The sequence below is a fragment of the Heptranchias perlo genome, chromosome 22 (assembly GCF_035084215.1).
Source record: "Heptranchias perlo isolate sHepPer1 chromosome 22, sHepPer1.hap1, whole genome shotgun sequence".
Taxonomy (NCBI): domain Eukaryota; kingdom Metazoa; phylum Chordata; class Chondrichthyes; order Hexanchiformes; family Hexanchidae; genus Heptranchias; species Heptranchias perlo.
Window position 1 is genome coordinate 39,374,951 of NC_090346.1, and position 20,317 is coordinate 39,395,267.

At 42.7% G+C, this 20,317-nt stretch overlaps 1 protein-coding gene across 3 annotated transcripts in view; it reads right to left on the reverse strand.

Moving 5' to 3' along the window:
• Nucleotides 1-20,317, reverse strand: part of ciita (class II, major histocompatibility complex, transactivator) — a 79,383-nt gene that overhangs the window by 33,221 nt on the left and 25,845 nt on the right. The window contains exons 1-5 of one of the 3 annotated variants that reach the window (XM_068003340.1): nucleotides 18,591-18,639; nucleotides 3,421-3,564; nucleotides 2,253-2,345; nucleotides 1,606-1,671; nucleotides 775-840 (exon numbers count right to left, since the gene is read on the reverse strand). In XM_068003340.1, the coding sequence (XP_067859441.1) occupies nucleotides 775-840; nucleotides 1,606-1,671; nucleotides 2,253-2,345; nucleotides 3,421-3,562 (367 nt within the window). In that variant the 5' untranslated portion in view covers nucleotides 3,563-3,564; nucleotides 18,591-18,639. Of the gene's footprint in view, nucleotides 1-774; nucleotides 841-1,605; nucleotides 1,672-2,252; nucleotides 2,346-3,420; nucleotides 3,565-17,905; nucleotides 17,983-18,590; nucleotides 18,640-20,317 lie in introns of those variants that run through there. The other 2 variants (XM_068003342.1, XM_068003341.1) reach the window with 2 other exon arrangements.

Here is a 20,317-nt window from a genome sequence, read left to right on the forward strand (position 1 = left end):
GCGGAACAGGTTAGCAGCAGGAAGGAGGTCCTCTTCCCCAGTGATGAGCGCCGGGTGCTCAGGAAAATAGTACGGCAGCAGTGGAGAGGGCTACCAATGTCAATGCAAGGAGCATAGCTCCTAGGGCACGGCAGCAATGTCGGAAGAAGTTCAATGACCTCACCAGAGCAGCTATGGAAAGACTCTCATTCACATCGTTCTTACTCTCTAAGTCCTAGGGTAAGAACCGGCGTAGGAACCAGATTTAAATATTTAAGGAGTCTGCTGCCTGTTTGGGGCGGGCTGCTCGCCCATTTACAGGCCCACATGAAAATTGCATCAGGCGGGCCCTGGGCATTAATGAAGTGGCAGGAAGTGCCCCCGATTTTCAATTGCTGGCTGCCTGTTTCTCAGGCAAGAAATGGCCGGCTGGCAGTTGAAAATCACCCCCTTGGTGTCATTCCTAGAAGCAGTGGAGTCAGCACCTGGAAATGTGAATTATTATGCAAATAAGATTAGATATAAAAATTGCATCTTAGTAGCAGTCAGAATTCTGGCAGGTCTTCAAGCAGAACTGTTTTACATCTGAAGTTGAAAATTGCTCCCTGTTTCTTATTCTCACAAACTCTCATCAGGTCGCAATAACATAACCGCAGGCATAGAGGCGAGTAAGAGTGAGGACAGTCTGATTGAACAAAGGACTTGACTTAGAGGATAGTCCTGCGATGGAGTAGACTGTCAATTGCCTCCATACTAATGTGCAGCCATAGACTCATTATCTGTGAAGAAACTTACAAGCAGCGTTACTTAATGGAGCGCTTCTGACCGTCAGTTCTTGTGTTTCAAGCAGCATTCCTTCATCTATAAAAGACAAAAAAGGACATCAAAAGTCATCGACATCTCGCTCTTTAATGTCCAGATAGGAATTTTGGTGGCAGTCATCACGGGGGTGAATTTGGGTGGATGTTGGACGGAAAGCTCGCTTACACGTGTAAACAGGGCTTCCACTGAACTTTCAACGAAGCCACGCCCGCATAGCAAGAGAAGCTCCGAGGAAATTCACCCTACATATCACCGATTTCAACCACTGCTATCAACATCTTGCATTTGAAAACTAACATAAACGCACACTGCCAAAGTGCACACTACAGCAGATGCTCTGGTCATCCTTTCTGAGCTCTCTTATTTGCAATGACAAAAACTTCAAGATCAAACTGCCATGTAAAAGACATTGAAATTAATGGAATTGAAAATCAGGGAGGTGCTGTAATGAGATGAATGAGAATTGATATTAGTTAATTCAGCACACAGTTCACTTGATATTTTTATAAAAGGTCTTTTTTGTTACTTGAAGGATTTTTAATCCCCTCCTAATCACCTGCACCATTCTATACTCGACTACTCTAGGCCTCTGCCAATTCTGTTCTATAACTTGATACTGGGAAGCAGTGTGAGCAGCCTGGGGTTATGCTTCATCCAATTTTCCCTCACTCCCTGTGAGAAATACCTCACTGGATACCACAGGATACATATCATCGTATCCAACATTTAAAGATCTTTGAGACAAAGATTAGAATTTTGAAGAGAACTGTTCAAAAAAATGTTGCAGTAGGTAAATAAACTCACCAAAATATTGCTCTAGTGCTATCGTGTTCAGTGGCCGTGGATCCTGTAAATACTTTAAAATTCCTTCTGTAAATAAAGAGATGGCATATTTGTTAATTAGGTTGGAGACTGTGAACCATATTTAACTAATTCATTCCGAAGCTCTCTGCTTCTTACATCGAGTCCACAGCACAGAAACAGGCCATTCGGCCCAACTGGTCTACGCTGGCATTTATGCTCCACACGAGCCTCCTCCCTCCCTACTTCATCTAACCCGATCAGCATATCCTTCTATTCCTTTCTCCCTCATGTGATTATCTACCTTTCCCTTAAATGCATCTATGCTATTTGCCTCAACTACTCCTTGTATTATCGTGTTCCACATTCTTACCACTCTTTGGGTAAAGAAGTTTCTCCTGAATTCCCGATTGGATTTATTAGTGACTATCTTATATTTATGACCTCTACTTTTGGACTCCCCCACAAGTGGACACATTTTCTCCACATCTAACCTATCAAACCCTTTCATTATCTTAAAGATCTCTTTCAGGTCACCCCTTAGCCTTCTCTTTTCTAGAGAAAAGCGCCCCAGCCTGTTCTGCCTTTCCTCATAAGTCTATCTTTTATTTGTTTAGAAAGATTGTTAAGGTCAAAATATTAAAACTTACCTATTTCAACTTCATATTGTTCGCAACTTGTCTCCAGCTCACAGAAATCATCTAAAATCTCTTTGTATAGATCACAATGATTACCATCGAGACCTGCAATGGGTAGAAACAGAGCACTCAGCCACGTTTGTTCCCGAGATCAAATCCTTACAATTTAGAAAAGCAGTGGAAAAAGTTCCTTAAACTGCCACACCACCAATTGACAGGAAATCCCCTTGTCTATTGGATGTTCGTTATGTATGAAGAGAAAAAAAATTGAAGAAAACAACAACAAAGGAATGAAGAGGAAGGAGAGTGATCCCATACAGCACAGAACGAGAAAGCGACAGAGCAGCAAAGGAAGGTGGTGAGGCATAGACGTTAACCCAATTTGCCCGGTGTGAAATCGTGAAAATCGGCTTACCGCCCTGTTCCCACCAACCGTTATTTTTACTGTGGAGCGGACTCGGATCACCATGATGGTGCTATTGAAGGTCGGGGGGAGATGGTTGGGCCTTTTCTTGTTGGAGATGGTCATTGCCCAGCACTTATGTGACATAAATGTTACCTGTCATTTGTCAACTCTGCCTGGATATTGTTCAGCTCTTGCTGTAAGCTGGAATGGGCTGCTTCATTACCAGAGGAGATGTGAATATAGGATCATCAGCTCCTGACCTTATAACAGAAGAAAGGTCATTGATAAAGCAGCTGGTCATAGTTGTGCCAAGGTCAGTGCTCTGAGGAGCTCCTTCAGCAATGACTGGCTACAATGTTTGGCCTTCGACAACCATGACCATCGTCTTGTGTGTCAGGTATGACTCAAGCCACTCAAGATATGGGCTTCCCGTGGGTGGGATTCCTAACCAGCAGTGCAATGATCACTTTTAAGTTAAAAAAAAATTAGCAAAGAAAACAAATAATTGTACGCTGGAAGCTGTTTTTAGTCTACAATAGCCAACAGACCCCTTGCACATTTACAAGACTCTGTGTGCAAAACACCACATCCAAAGAATCCTCCACAAATTAATCCTCCACAAATTAATTTTCACATTTAGCCTTCCGTCAGAGGCAACTAGCTCAAAACATGCCTGATTCTGCTTACGCAACTTTGCTTTTAAAAAAAACTGCCTACGGATGCATCACTGGTAACATGCGAATTTCATTTCCTACAAGCTGCTAGGGCAGAGACCTGTTCCATGAGTTGCTTCTCCATTCTGTAAGCAGGTGGCAGGCACAGCCATCTGTGGTGGGCCATGTTCCTCCTGCAGCAAAGCCAAGTAGCTGTGGTCCTTCAGCAGTGGTAATTCTATGGTGCAGCTTTGGCTTCTCATGTCTGGGAACAAAAACAAAAGGCACAGAAATTGAAGATCATGGCACAAGGAGCATCACAAAGCCAGATATTTAAGAGCCGATGAAAAACTTGAGCACAGCATTGTAGATTTGCTGAATTGAAACTCCTCTTATTATAATATATAAGCAATGAGGATACTTGGGAAAAATGGTCAAAATTTAAATACATATATAGGTAACACAATGGTACAAAACACTGAAGTGAAACTGAAAATAGCCAAAACAAAACACTCTCACGTTACACCCAAGTCAAGTTCAAACATACTTCTCAGAATACAAATCAATAGCCAAAGACTTATGCAATTTATTTTCAGTGTTGCAACTCACAACCTCACAGACTACGCAACCTTAAACAAGAAAAAAAATGCATACTTTTGTCATGATATTGCAGCAGGAAATATATCACATTTGTTGGCAAATTCTACTTAAAAATCTATGGGCTTGTTCTTGCCCTGAACAGAATGGAACAATCCGCGCTTGACTTTGCTATTCCTCTAAAAGACGGTGTTGCTAAATGTTTGTCCAATTACATCTATGGTGCCACTAGTGACTTGGCTCCGGTTTTGATGCACACCGAGGGACACTTGTTCCTGGAAAGAAACAGTTCTGAAAACTCAACTCCATCTCTAGTGCACCCTGCTCAGATGAAGTCTCTATTAGGCTGAACCTGGAGACTTACTACCTAATGCTCCCTTTGCATATTTTGTGTTACTAATTTGCATGATGTTTACCCACAGGCTGCAAATGGAGCGCCGAACATGTAGGTGCAGATAACGGTCATGGGTAAAGAGGCACCAGTGTGTGAACAAACTGTGACTGTAACCATGCGCATCCTCACGTAGAATGGCAAATATGTTTTTTATTTTAAAAAGTATGGTAAAACCATTTTAACTTACATTCTTGCTTGTCATGAGGAGATATCACAATATAAATTAGAGATTAATAAACTGAGTTACATGTAAAATTTTGAGACCAGCTTACAATTGCATGGAAGACAGAACTGGATCGACTTTTGCAAATGAGGTAGTCTATAAATCAAAGGATAAGTGAATTCAGATATTGGAATTCACTTATCTCCTGAGGAAAACTATGGCACACCGCAGGTAAAGATTATGCAGGCAGAAAGGAAATGGGTGACCACCAGGCAGAGTAAAAGGTCTAGGCAGGTCGAGCAGGAGTCCCCTGGGGCCAGCTCCCTCTCAAACTGATATACCGCTTTGGATACTGTTGGGGGAGATGGCTTATCAAGAGAAAGCAGCATAAGCCAAGTTCGTGGCACCATGGGTGGCACTGCTGCACAGGAGGGGAGGAATAAGAGTGGCAGGGTTATATTGATAGGGGATTCAATTGTAAGGGGAACAGATAGGCGTTTCTGTGGCTGCAAACAACTCCAGGATGGTAAGTTGCCTCCCAGGTGCTAGGGTCAAGGAAATCACGGAGCGGCTGTAGGGCATTCTGGAGAGGGAGGGTGAACAGCCAGTAGTTGTGGTCTATATCGGTACCAACAACATAGGTTAAAAAAAAAGGGATGAGGTCCTGCAAGTCGAATTTAAGGAGTTAGGAGATAAATTAAAAAGCAGGACCTCAAAGGTAGTGATCTCAGGATTACTACCAGTGCCACGTGCTAGTGAGTATAGGAACAGGAGAATAGACCAGATGAATGCATGGCTGCAGGGATGGTGTAGGAGGGAGGGATTTAGATTCCTGGGACATTGGGACCGGTTATGGGGAAGGTGGGACCTGTACAAGCGGGACGGGTTACACCCGAGCAGGACTGGGACTAATGTCCACGCGGGGGTCTTTGCTAGTGCTGTTGGGGAAAGTTTAAACTAGAATATCAGGGGGATGGGAACCTGAGCAGGGAGACAGAGGAGAGGGAAACAAGGATAGAAACAAAAGACAGAAAGGGAAGAAGCAATAGTGGAAGATAGAGAAAACAAGGGTGAAAAACAAATAGGGCCATAGTGCAAAATAAAACTAAGATGACTAGCAATCTTAAAAAGACAAATCTAAAGGCAGTGTATTAATGCACGGAGCATTCGCAATAAGGTAGATGAATTAACAGCAAAGATAGATATTAACGGTTATGATATAGTTGCGATTATGGAGACATGGCTGTAGGGTGACCAAGAATGGGAACTGAACATCCAGGGGTATTCAATATTTAGGAAGGACAGGCAAAAAGGGAAAGGAGGTGGGGTAGCGTTGTTAGAAAAGGAGGAAATCAATGCAATAGTGAGGAAGGATATTGGCTCGGAAAATCACGATGTAGAATCTGTATGGGTGGAGCTAAGAAACACCAAGGGGCAGAAAACATTGGTGGGGGTTGTCTATTGGCCCCCAAACAGTAGTGGAGATATTGGGGAGGGCATTAAACAGGAAATTAGAGACACATGCAAGAAGGATATAACTATAATCATGGGGACTTTAATCTACATACAGATTGGTCAAACCGAATTAGCAATAATACTGTGGGGGAGGAATTCCTGGACTGTGTACGTGATGGTTTTCTAGACCAATACTTTGAGGAACCAACTAGACAACAGGTGATCCTAGACTGGGTATTGTGCAATGAGAAAGGATTAATTAACAATTTTGTTGTGCGGGGTCCCTTAGGGAAAAGCGACCATAACATGATAGAATTCCTCATTAAGATGGAGAGTGAAGTCGTTGAATCCAAAACTAGGATCCTGAATCTAAATAAAGGAAATTACAAAAGTATGAGGTGCGAGTTGGCTTTGATAGATTGGGGAACTTTACTAAAAGGGATGACGGTGGATAGGCAATGGCTAATATTTAAAGAACGTGTGCAGGAATTACAACAATTATTCATTCCTGTCTGGCGCAAAAATAAAACAGGAAAGGTGGCTCAACCGTGGCTTACAAAAGAAATTAGGGATAGTATTAGATCCAAAGAGGAGACATATAAAGTTGCCAGAAAAAGCGGCAAGCCTGAGGACTGGGAGCAGTTCAGAATTCAGCAAAAGAGGACAAACAGATTGATTAAGAGGGGAAAAATAGAGTATGAGAGTAAACTAGCAGGGAACATAAAAACTGACTGTAAAAGCTTCTATCAATATGTCAAGAGAAAAAGACTAGCTAAGACAAATGTAGGTCTCTTAGAGTCAGAAATGGGGGAAATTATAATGGGGAACAAAGAAATGGCAGAACAATTAAACACATACTTTGGTTCTGTCTTCACAAAGGACACAAATAACCTCCCAGAAATGTTAGGGAACCAAGGATCTAGTGAGAGGGAGGAACTGAAGGAAACCAGTATCAGTAATAAAATAGTGCTAGGGAAATTAATGGGGCTAAAGGCTGACAAATCCCCAGGGCCTGATAATCTACATCCCAGAGTACTAAAGGAAGTGGCCCTGGAAATAGTGGATGCATTGGTGATCATCTTCCAAAATTCTATAGACTCTGGAACAGTTCCTACAGATTGGAGGGTGGCAAATGTAACCCCACTATTTAAAAAAGGAGGGAGAGGTAAAACAGGGAATTACAGACCAGTTAGCCTAACATCAGTAGTGGGGAAAATGCTAGAGTCTATCATAAAAGATGTGATAACAGAACACTTGGAAGGCATTAACGGGATTGGACAAAGTCAGCATGGGTTTATGAAAGGGAAATCATGCTTAACAAATCTACTGGAGTTTTTTGAGGATGTAACTAATAGAATAGATAGGGGAGAACCAGTGGATGTGGTGTACTTGGATTTTGATAGCGTCCCACACAAGAGGTTAGTGTGCAAAATTAAAGCACATGGGAATGGGGGGAATATACTGGCATGGATTGAGAATTGATTGACAGACAGGAAACAGAGAGTAGGAATAAACATTTTTTTTCCCGGGTGGCAGGCAGTGACTAGTGGGGTACCGCAGGGATCAGTACTTGGGCCCCAGCTATTCACAATATATATCAATGATTTGGATGAGGGAACTAAATGTAACATTTCCACGTTTGCAGACGACACAAAGCTAGGGTGGAATGTGAGCGGTGAGGAAGATGCAAAGAGGCTCCAATGTGATTTAGACAAGTTGGGTGAGTGGGCAAGAACATGGCAGATGCAGTATAACGTGGATAAATGTGAGGTTACCCACTTTGGTTGTAAAAACAGAAAGGCAGATTATCTGAATGGTGACAGATTGCAAAAAGGGGAGGTGCAATGAGACCTGGGTGTCCTTGTACACCAGTCATTGAAAGCGAGCATTCAGGTGCAGCAAGCAGTTAGGAAGGCAAATGGTACGTTGGCCTTCATTGCAAGAGGATTTGAGTACAGGAGCACGGATGTCTTACTGCAGTTATACAGGGCCTTGGTGAGACCACATCTGGAGTATTGTGTGCAGTTTTGGTCTCCTTATCTGAGGAAGGATGTCCTTGCCATGGAGGGAGTGCAACGAAGGTTTACCAGACTGATTCCTGGGATGGCAGGACTGACGTATGAGGAGAGATTGGGTTGACTAGGCCTATATACACTAGAGTTTAGAAGAATGAGAGGTGATCTCATCGAAACATATAAAATTCTAACAGGACTAGACAGACTAGATGCAGGGAGGATGTTCCCGATGGCTGGGGAGTCCAGAACCAGGGGTCACGGTCTCAGGATACGGGGTATGCCATTTAGAACGAAGACGAGGAGAAATTTCTTCACTCAGAGGGTGGTGAACCTGTGGCATTCTCTACCACAGAAGGCAGTGGAGGCCAAGTCATTAGATGTATTCAAGAAGGAGATAGATATATTTCTTAATGCTAAAGGGATCCAGGGATATGGGGAAAAAGCAGGAACAGGGTACTGAGTTAGACGATCGGCCATGATCATTTTGAATGGCGGAGCAGGCCCGAAGGGCCGAATGGCCAACTCTTGCTCCTATTTTCTATGTTTCTATTAGTGACTATCTTGTATTTATGGCCACTAGTTTTGGTCTCCCCCACAAGCGGAAACATTTTCTCTATATCTACCCTACCAAGTCCTTTCATAATCTTAAAGACTTCTTTCAGGTCAAGCCTCAGCCTGCTCTTTTCTAGAGAAAAGAGCCCCAGCCTGCTCAATCTTTCTGAATAGATATAACCTCTCAGTTCTGGTATCATCCTTGTAAATAGTATGAACATCAAAACATCCAGAACAAACTCCTACAAAGCCCCACTCATCATTGCCCCTCCATGCACCACCTTTTCCACTCATTATCACTTTCTGCTGAGCCAATTTTCAGTCCAGCTAGCTAATTTACCATTAATCCCATAAATGTTATAGTGAAAAGAAAGCCCTGGGGAAAATGGATGCAAAAATATTCCCCGTCTTATATTAGAAAATATATGTTCATTTAAATATCTAATATTCTAGAGCTGCACTGAAAGCAGTGAGACTGTGCCTGAGAGCTAATCTGGATTCAGCCAATCCCAGGAAAGCGTGCTAGCTGTAGAAGATACAGAGTAATCGCCTGGTCGGGATTTTTCCCAGGGTCGAGCAGTCCGGATCAACTGTCGGGTTAGTTTGAAATCTGGTCTCCCATCACTTTCAATGGAACTGCTTCAAATTTTCAGACAGCATCATCACAAAGTGGTAAGCAGGGAAGAGAAGACTCGATCTAAAATGCTTCTTAGCGGAACATATTTGATATTTTTTTTAATCCAGTGATTGAGCAAATCTCTGGGTACTAACTCCCTCAGGAGCAATATCTTCAAGTAATTAATACTTTCATAGCTTGTTACACTAGGATTGTCACATATATTGAGCATCATCATCACAAGGACTGCAGTGGTTCAAGAAGGCGACTCACCATCACCTTCTCAGGATGGACAATAAATGCAGCAACACCCACATACAATGGAAAAACATTTTTAAAATTCGGTATTAAACAAAGTTCAACACCTCTGCACTGCTGAATCAAACTGTACTCGAGTTTAAAACAGCCGTGTGAATTGAGATTTTATCGCAGTTTAGGGGATTTTCAGTATAGTGGCTAGTCATTCTGGTGAGACTTGGGGACTTGCATAATCTATCAGGCATGTTAAAGTACACTTCACACTCACAGTAGTCCACATTTTAAAAAATACATATTCAGTCCCCTCAAAGTCAAAGAGCACATTAAATTATCACCATTACCACTGAGATACAAAATTAACAAAAGAAAGTTATGTACTTCACCTCATATCACATGTGTAATATTATCAGGATACAATTTTTAAAATTTCCATATAAAAGTGACGCTTTTGTATAGTATCAAAAATAATGCACTCTGTAAGATAAGCCAAAATTTGGATACTTTCAATAGGAAAGCCCCAAAATATTGAAACTCACAATTGCCACATGGCAGAAGGGTGTAATTACAGAGTGACAAATTTGTATAAGCAGTTTCTATTATAAATGTGGACACAGGAATTTATAATAGAAATATGAAAATATGGACAGAATGTATGACTGTAAAATGGGGCTAAATTACATCTGCGTTCTAATCCCATTAGCCTTCCTTGTCCTCTAACCCTGCTTCACCCATGTGCATCATCACATCAACTAGATCAACTAGTACTTTCTATTTACAGTCTACCATTTTAAAATTCAACATTAATTTGAGCTATCTGATCATTTGAATTTTTTAGCACTAAATTTCCAATTTTCTACGTTATTTATGTAGCTTAATTTGAATTATTGGACAATGTTATTTTTAGTGCAAAAAATAACTTTCAATTATAAGGATGCAGAACTATATACAGCTCATGTGTGAACAATGGTACAACGTTAGCAGTCCTCCAGCCCTCTGGCACCATACCTGCAGCCAGAGAGGATTGGAAAATGATGGTCAGAGCCTCCGCTATTTCCTCCCTTGCTTCTCTTAACAGCCTGGGATACATTTCATCCGAGCCTGGTGATTTATCTACACTGTAGGGTAGAAATTCCTGTTGGTACTCGCCCATAAATCCTTCTAACACTTCCTAACTGCAGACTGCATGTCCGGTTACTGACACACAGGTTGGGCTTTAGGTTGGATATATGCCTCCCACTATATGTACTCCTTCAACTTCTAACACCTCAAGGCTACTTCTCAGTTGTCAGGACATCCTGGCATATGTTAAATGGAAACACACTCAAACTGGAGGACAACCTAATATTGGTTAAAGAAACAATTACAGCTGTGAGGAGGGATGATATGGTAGAAGGATCAAATAAAGCCATATGGGTGGAAATGAAGAACAAAAAAGGGGCAATCACACTGTTGGGAGTGTACTATAGACCCCCAAACAGTCAGCCAGAGGGAGATAGAAGAGCAAATATGTAGGCAAATTTCTGAGAAGTGCAAAAACAACAGGGCAGTAATAGTAGGGGATTTCAACTTCCCTATTAACTGGAATACAAACAGTGTAAAAGGTATAGAGAACACAGAATTCTTAAAATGCATTCAGGAGAACTTTTTTAGCTAGTATGTAGCAAGTCCAACAAGAGAGGGGGCACATCTGGACTTAGTTTTAAGGAATGAAGCTAGACAGGTGGAAGGGGTATCAATGGGAGAGCATTTTGGTGGTAGTGATCATAATTCAGTTAGATATAGCATGGTTATGGAAAAGGACAAAGATAGACAAGGAGTAAAAGTTCTTAATTGGGGAAAAGGCCAATTTTACAAAGCTGATATGTGATTTAGCAAAAGTGGACTGGAAACATCTACTTGAAGGCAAATCAATGTCAGAGCAGTGGGAGGCATTCAAGAAGCAGACAGTGAGGGTTAAGAGCAAATATGTTCCCACAAAGAAAAAGGGTGGGACTCCCACATCTGGAGCCCCTTGGATGTCAAGGAGCATACAGGGTAGGTTAAGGCAAAAAAGGGAAGCTTATGACAGATACTGAGAGCTCAATACTGCAGAAAGCCGAGGAGAGTACAGAAAGTTCAGGGGTGAAATTAAAAAAGGAAATTAGAAAAGCAAAGAGAGGGCATGAAAAAAATATTGGCAAGTGAAATCAAGGAAAACCCAAGATGTTTTATAAATGCATAAAGAGCAAGAGGATAACTAAGAGTAGGGCCTATTAGAGACCAAAAAGGTAACCTCTGCGTGGAGGCGGAAGATGTTGGTATGGTTCTTAATGAATACTTTGCGTTTGTCTTCACAAAAGAGGGGGACGATGCAGACATTGTAGTTAAGGAGGAGGAGTGTGAAATATTGGATGGGATAAACAAAGTAAGAGAGGAAATATTAAGGAGCTTAGCACCTTTGAAAGTAGATAAATCTCCAGGCCCGGATGAAATGTATCCCAGGCTGTTAATAGAAGCAAGGGAGGAAATAGCAGAGGCTCTGACCATCATTTTCCAATCCTCTCTGGCTACAGGCCTGGTGCCAGAGGGCTGGAGGACTGCTAAGGTTGTACTGTTGTTTAAAAAGGGAAAAAGGGATAGAGCAAGTAATTACAGGCCAGTCAGCCTAACCTCAGTGGTGGGAAAATTATTGGAAACAATTCTGAAGGACAGTATAAATAGTCATGTAGAAATGCAAGGATTAATCAAGGACCAGTCAGTATGGATTTGTAATGGAAAGGTCGTGTCTAACTTGATTGAATTTTTTGAAGAGGCAACAAGGAGGGTCGATGAGGGTAGTGCATTTGATGTAGTGTACATGGATTTTAGCAAGGCTTTTGACAAGGTCCCACATGGCAGACTGGTCAGAAAAGTAAAAGCCCATGGAATCCAAGGGAAAGTGGCAAGTTGGATCCAAAATTGGCTCAGTGGCAGGAAGCAAAGGATAATGGTCGATGGGTGCTTTTGTGACTGGAAGCCTGTTTCCAGTGGGATTCTGCAGGGCTCAGTACTAGGTTCCTTGCTTTTCGAGGTGTATATCAATGATTTAGGGGGCATGATTAAGAAGTTTGCAGATGATACAAAAATTGGCCATGTGGTTGATAGTGAGGAGGAATGCTGTAGACTGCATGGACTTGTCAGGTGGGCAGAAAAGTGGCAAATGGAATTCAATCTGTGAGGTAATGCATTTGGGAAGGCAAACAAAACAAGGGAATACACAATAAATGGTAAGGTTCTGAGAAGTGTAAAGGAACAGAGGGACCTTGGAGTGCATGTCCACAGATCTCTGAAGGTAGCAGGACAGGTAGATAAGTTGGTTAAGACAACATGTGGGATACTTTCCTTTATTAGCAGAAGCACAGAATATAAGAGCAGGAAGGTTATACTAGAACTGTATAAAACACTATTAGACCACAGCTCGAGTACTGTGTACAGTTCTGGTCACCACATGACAGGAAAGATGTGATTGCATTAGAGAGGGTATGGAAGAGATTTAAAGGATGTTGCTAGGACTGGAGAATTTTAGCTATGAGGAAAGATTGGATAGGTTGGGGTTGTTTTCTTTGGAACAGAGGAAGCTAAGGAGAGATTTAATTGAGGTGTATAAAATTATGAGGAGCCTAGATTGAGTGGATAGGAAAGACCTATTACCCTTAGCAGAGGGGTCAATAACCAGGGGGTACAGATTTAAAGTAATTGGTAGAAAGATTAGAGGGGACTTGAGGAGAATATTTTTCACCCAGAGGGTGGTGGGGGTCTGGAACTCACTGCCTGAAAGGGTGGTAGAGGCAGAAACCCCCATCGCATTTAAGAAATACTTGGATATGCACTTGAAGTGTCGTAACCTACAAGGCTACGGACCAAGAGGTGGAATGTAGGATTAGGCTGGATAGCTCTTTTTCAGTTGGCATAGGCATAATGGGCTGAATGGTCTCCTTCTGTGCCGTAAATTTCTATGATTCTAACCCAGAAATGATAAGCCCTTGTCTCACTTTGAGGAAGCCAATCTGAATATCCTTCCATAAGAAAGCATCAAGGGAGTAGGGGACACACGCACACACATACTTTATTGGCTTGAAAGAGCAGCCCCCTCAGGCCAGCACTTCACAGCACCCTATGTCACTCTTGCCAAGTTTCACAAGTGTAAGGAATCTTACAACACCAGGTTATAGTCCAACAATTTTATTTTAAAATCACAAGCTTTCGGAGATTATCCCCTTCGTCAGGTGAATGAGTCACAAGCAGAGTGTGGACAGCTGCCCACACTCTGCTGAATGTAGATAGTGAGATTGTGGAGATAGCACAGAGAAGAAGAAGCAAGTAGAGGTGGCACAGAGGAGAAGAAACCTACTGTCCAGAGGGCTAGTTCTTCCTCAGCTGCAGTACCTTGCACTTCTGACCTCACAGGGTTTGCATATGAAAGAACATTGCTGTCTGACCAGGATCATCCACAGCAGTCACTTGAATTTGTCCAAATTTCCTTGCAAAGCCTGGTCAGAAGCGTGGAAGGGTCCACTGGCCGCATCTATGCGGTCATAAAGGAAAGGTTCTCTGCACTGCAATCTACCATGGATCATTTGGCACCTCCAGGGGCATCTGCAGCAGAGCCCCCAGTGACACAGACCCTAAGCCCAGTGACAGTATCTCTTGTGAATGCTCAGACTGCTATTACAGGAGCCTTGTGCTCCAATCGACAAGAGATTTTCTTGTTTGGCTTCAACATGCTAGGGGATCAAAGGGAAAGAACCTTCAAACAGGGCTTCAGAAATGTCATTGCTATCCTCAGCTCTGCTCCCATGCAGATCATGTGTCCCATCAATTAGCATATTCTATTTTTGGGAGGAAATCCAACAGTGCAGACAAATTGGGTGGTCCTTCTCATTCTGCTGTTGGTGTTGAATGGGAAGGCTGTGCTATTTAATATGTCTGTGGATGGCAAATTAGCTTCTACTGGAAACAATTATGTTGGAGGTTGGCTGCCGAGCTCCTTGGCACATTTTCCAATGTTCAAGTTTCTATATAAATACAAGTTGTTATTGTTATTGAAACAGGTAACACTTCTGGAACTGCCTCCTTGTTGATCCTGAGCCTGCGAAGGCAGTGCTCCTCCATCACTGACAGCTAACTGTGTCTGCATCTTCAGATATAATGTGTGGCATTTTGGCAGGTGCAACCTAATATCCCTGGCATCCTTTCTTTGTTGCTCTTGGTCCTCTCCCAGTCAATAAAGTGAGAAGAGGACATTGAAAGCAATCATCAAAGCTTGCAAGTGCGCGGTAACCAAGAAGATAGATGAGGGCTGTGCAGTAGACGTGGTCTACATGGACTTCAGCAAAGCATTTGACAAGGTACCGCATGGTAGGTTGTTACATAAGGTTAAATCTCATGGGATCCAAGGTGAGGTAGCCAATTGGATACAAAATTGGCTTGACGACAGAAGACAGAGGGTGGTTGTCGAGGGTTGTTTTTCAAACTGGATGCCTGTGTCCAGCGGTGTGCCTCAGGGATCGGTGCTGGGTCCGCTGTTATTTGTTATTTATATTAATGATTTGGATGAGAATTTAGGAGGCATGGTTAGTAAGTTTGCAGATGACACCAAGATTGGTGGCATTGTGGACAGTGAAGAAGGTTATCTAGGATTGCAACGGGATCTTGATAAATTGGGCCAGTGGGCCGATGAATGGCAGATGGAGTTTAATTTAGATAAATGTGAGGTGATGCATTTTGGTAGATCGAATCGGGCCAGGACCTACTCCGTTAATGGTAGGGCGTTGGGGAGAGTTATAGAACAAAGAGATCTAGGAGTACAGATTCATAGCTCCTTGAAAGTGGAGTCACAGGTGGATAGGGTGGTGAAGAAGGCATTCGGCATGCTTGGTTTCATTGGTCAGAACAATGAATACAGGAGTTGGGATGTCTTGTTGAAGTTGTACAGGACATTAGTAAGGCCACACTTGGAATACTGTGTACAGTTCTGGTCACCTTATTATAGAAAGGATATTATTAAACTAGAAAGAGTGCAGAAAAGATTTACTAGGATGCTACCGGGACTTGATGGTTTGACTTATAGGGAGAGGTTAGATAGACTGGGACTTTTTTCCCTGGAGAGTAGGAGGTTAAGGGGTGATCTTATAGAAGTCTATAAAATAATGAGGGGCATAGATAAGGTAGATAGTCAAAATCTTTTCCCAAAGGTAGGGGAGTCTATAACGAGGGGACATAGATTTAAGGTGAGAGGGGAGAGATACAAAAGGGTCCAGAGGGGCAATTTTTTCACTCAAAGGGTGGTGAGTGTCTGGAACGAGCTGCCAGAGGCAGTAGTAGAGGCGGGTACAATTTTGTCTTTTAAAAAGCATTTGGACAGTTACATGGGGAAGATGGGTATCGAGGGATATGGGCCAAGTGCAGGCAATTGGGACTAGCTTAGTGGTATAAACTGGGCGACATGGACATGTTGGGCCGAAGGGCCTGTTTCCATGTTGTAACTTCTATGATTCTATGATTCTATGAAAACAAGTGCACATTGCAGCTTTCCAACATGCAAGAACCTGACTAGCCCTAAAACACCCAATTAAAATGGGCACGACAGCATACCACACATGCAGTGTGTGGGAACAGAAGTGCAGACTCCTCCCTTTAGGTTGTAGGGGAGTCAGCAGAAAGGTTTTACGGACATTTTCAGCACAGCAGGCAGAAAGCAAGCTCACAAAATTTCTGCTCCCACCTGCACACTTCCCACTCAGGGACGCATTAATAATTCTTGGGGTCCTGGGCACTAAGAGTATTTGCCCCATCCCCAACAATCCCTCCATCCGTGAAAACACAAATGTGTAATTAAAGGCCTGCAGATTAAAAATGCAGTCTTGTGAACAGTTGCAGAAGCTTCTGCAACAGTGTTGTCCAATACATTAGTCACTAATCACATGTGGCTAATTGGGAATTCAGATGTGGTTGTGTGTATTTTTTATTACCAAATAAAAAATGAGTAATACACACAGTCGTTAGGCATGTGATCTCAGTACTCATTTGCATGGTGTATGCATGCATACTTTAACATTTGTGTGTGTTTGTTGGTAAAATGGTAAGATGAAAAGCAGAGTGCGAGTGATTTTTTATCACTGAGAGTGATTTACTTCCTTAGTTATTGGTTATCTGTTAAAATGGTATGTAACAAGGGTAAAAACGCTGGACTTCAGCACCATGGAAACACCAGCAACATTGTATGGAGAAGGATCGTGGTCAGTTCGACCTATCAGAATAACCGCTCCAGGCCAGTAGAAGCGAGCAAGCCCAACCAATAATAAGCAGCACCAACGGGACATGGCATGGCAATTGGAGAGCAGGAGCGAAATGGATGGCGAGCAGGGGCGCATCTGGTTGTCCGAGTCAACACCCTCAGCAATCACCCTGATGAAGTCAGCGTACTGCTCGCAACTACTGGATAAAAACCTAGAAGCTGCACTGAAATGTGCCGTGTCTGGTAATTTCATGCCAGAATCCCAAACTTTGGTGGAAGAGAATGGCAGTAGATGTTTGTTAAGTACATGCGCAGAGCCCTGCTCCTGGTTGGTAAATTATTCAAACTATCAGTGCATGTCGGAGTGTCAACTTTCCCAAATATTTTTTTAAAAAAAGACTTTGCAGTAAGTTTAGAAAGTGTTAAGGGAGGTGCAAAGGACCACCCGAACACTTTTTATAAACCCAAGTTGACATGGTATTGCACACGGCGACAACAGTCAGATTGGGACAAGATTTTGGGGTTAGGCATGTGGTGTTGTGAAGCGGAAATAACTTCGCAGCAACACCGAAGCAGTAGCGTGTTTTCTTAAACTCGGAAACGTGGTCAGGAGTTTGCACCTGATTCTGCTCTTATAAAAAGGATCAGTCTCAGAGTCGGCACGCATTGATTTTACAAACTTATATCAAAATCAAACCCACGCAAAAGCCATTTTTAAGGGGCCCAGACACCAAATTTAGCAATTCAGTGATGGTGATCTGCCTCTTGATTTCACAAGTGTATTATTATTGGGAAGATGCTTTGGCTGTTCTGACCCATTTGATGAGAGCAGAGGCAATCCTTCACAAAAATGAACACTAAACCTGCATTTAACAAAGAACATAACCAAATATTCGACACACCCTTAAAAAGTCCCCCTTCCTGATATAAATAACCGGCAAGATTTTATCAACCAGTAAACGGCGCTGCCAAGGATATTCCAACACTCCGAAACTTACTTTCAGTTTCCTGTAAACCACCATGCAGTTTATAGTAAAAGACGCTTGGACGTTACCTGACCAACCAAGGCTAAACATTGCAGACTTAAGAGCTTTTTCTGTTAAAATAGTCTGACAATGTGGATAAATTGTCACAATTCATTATTTTCTGCACCGACCGAAATGACAATATTAAAGCCAAATGCGAGCCTTGGCATTGAGCCAAGACAGTTCCGGTACTATATATATATCTTAATGTAACGATCACATTGTATTAAACATTTTGCGGTTATGCTTTTAAAATGTAATGGTACTAAAGCTTACTGTGAATACAAGGAATTGTTATTAAAACAATGCGCCCATCCTATCGAACCGGCGTCTCTTCCCTTTTCATTTATGTCACTGCGAAACGTTATTTAAAGTGAACCATGTCTTCTTAAAGTTGATCGTTGCTTGGTTTCAGTCTGTTGGACACAGAAGCTGACCAAACGCCGCAGAAAATGCTGGGTGTCGTCCAACAACGCCAGCAAAGTCCAACTGCAGCAGTAATACCGGCAATGGGCTGAGTTTAAATTAAAACAAAATGTCCATGTGCGTCGTAAATAACACAAAAAAGGGACAAAAGAGACAAGTGTAAAGCAGGTGGCAGTCCGGCTACCAGCTACAGTCCACGAAAATACTATAGGGGGCTTCCCATCGCCACGCACACGAGTCTAGTCGCCCAGTGCATTCTTCTTCATGTTGCTTTTCAAAGTAAAACTAATCAGCGACGACAAAAAAAAAACACAAACGAGCCACCAACGTTTCTCGACCCACCACAGCCTTTCACCGATCCTAAATTTATTCCGCAGGAATCAGGTCTAACGACCTCAAAACTCCGATAGCAGGAACTGTGGCGGCGGCAGCAACAAACAAAGCAAAGTAAATGCGCACCTGAAAGATTTTCACACAAGCCCGAAGGGATTTCGTGATGAAACGCAGGGGGAGGGGGAGCGGAGTGCAACCTTACCGGAGGAGTTCGGTTCTGAGCGTCGACCAGCGGCTTCATCACTTTCAGATCAGCACCTAACCCACAAAGAGCAGTTAGTGCGGGAAACCCCCCTTGGCTGCGCAGTCGCACTGCCTAGATTGTGGCATTCAAAAGACTTGCAAAAAACAGATCCTGACTTTATTCTGCCACCGATTGTCGTCAGGACCGCTTTCACTTTACATTCTAACCATTTGTTTTTGCTTGTATTTTGGAAGGGGCGCCATTGAATTGGCGACTGCTTTTCCTCCTGTTGTGAGGAGACCAGAGAAATGAAGAGACTCCTCTCAACGTGATCATAGTAAGTTCCGGCAGGGAAGGAGGCCATTCCGCTCATGGCAGGCTGAAAAGGAGCTATCCAGCTTAATCCCACTTTCCAGCACTTGGTCCGTAGCCCTGTAGGTTACCGCATATCAAGTGCACATCCAAGTACTTTTTAAATGAGTTGAGGGTTTCTGCCTCTACCACCCTTTCAGGCGGTGAGTTTCAGACCCCCACCACCTTCTGAGTGAAAAAAATTCTCCTCAGCTCCCGTCTAATCCTTCTACCAATTACTTTAAATCTATGCCCCCTGGTCACTGGCCCCTCTGCTAAGGGAAATAGGTCCTCCCTATCCACTCTATCTAATCCCATCATAATCTTATACACCTCAATTAAATCTCCCCTCAGCCTATTTTGTTCCAAAGAAAACAACCCAGCCTATCCAATCTTTACTCATAGCTAATGACCTCATGTGCTATTTATTTCATGGTATTTGTGTGTTTGTAAAACAAATGAAAACAGGTTGTCAAGCATTCTTGTGACAGACACCAACGACTCCATTTTATATAGTGCCTTTAACATGAAAAAAAGTCCCCAAGATAGGCATATGGAAACCAAACCAGGAAAGGAGAGATTTGGAGTGACCAAAAGCTTGGTCACAAGGAAGAGATTTGAGAAGGTTTTGGGATGAGACACGGAGTAGTGGAGAAGTTTAGGAAAGGAATTCCAGCGAGAAGACCCCGTGTGGCTGAAGGCTGAGGAGGGGGGAGCCTGAAAAACAAGAGTTGGGTGGAAAGGATTTAGGGCTGGAAGAGGTTGCAGCAAAGGATTTAAAAATGAGATTGAGGATTTTAAACTTGAGACATTGGAGGATAGGGATCCAATGTAGGTCAGTATGGACTGGGATGAAGGGCAAGCAGGACAGGGATAGGATATGGGCAGCAGAGTTTTGGACAACTTGGAGTTCTTAGAGGATGGGAGGCCAGCATGGAGAGCATTGGAATCATCAAGTCTGGAGGTGATGCAGGTTTCAGTGATGATGGGGCTGAGGTAGTCGTGGAGGTGGGCAATATTGTGGAATTGGAAGTAAGCGATCTTCATTAGTAATGAAGAAAATTATGGCACTAAAGAGTGACACATCCCCAGGACCAGATGGTTTCCATCCCAGGGTCTTAAAGGAAGTAGGTGAGAACATTGCAGATGTCCTAACTATAATCTTCCAAAGTTCTCTCGATTCAGGAATCATTCCTTTAGATTCGAAAATTGCATATGTCACTCTGCTGTTTCAGAAAGGTGAGAGAGGGAAACCAAGGAATTATAGACCAGTTAGCTTAACATCTGTTGTTGGGAAATCACTAGAGTCTATAATTAAGGATAGAGTGACAGAACACCTTGAAAATTTTCAGCTAACCAGAGAGAGCTAGCATGGATTTGTAAAGGGTAGGTCA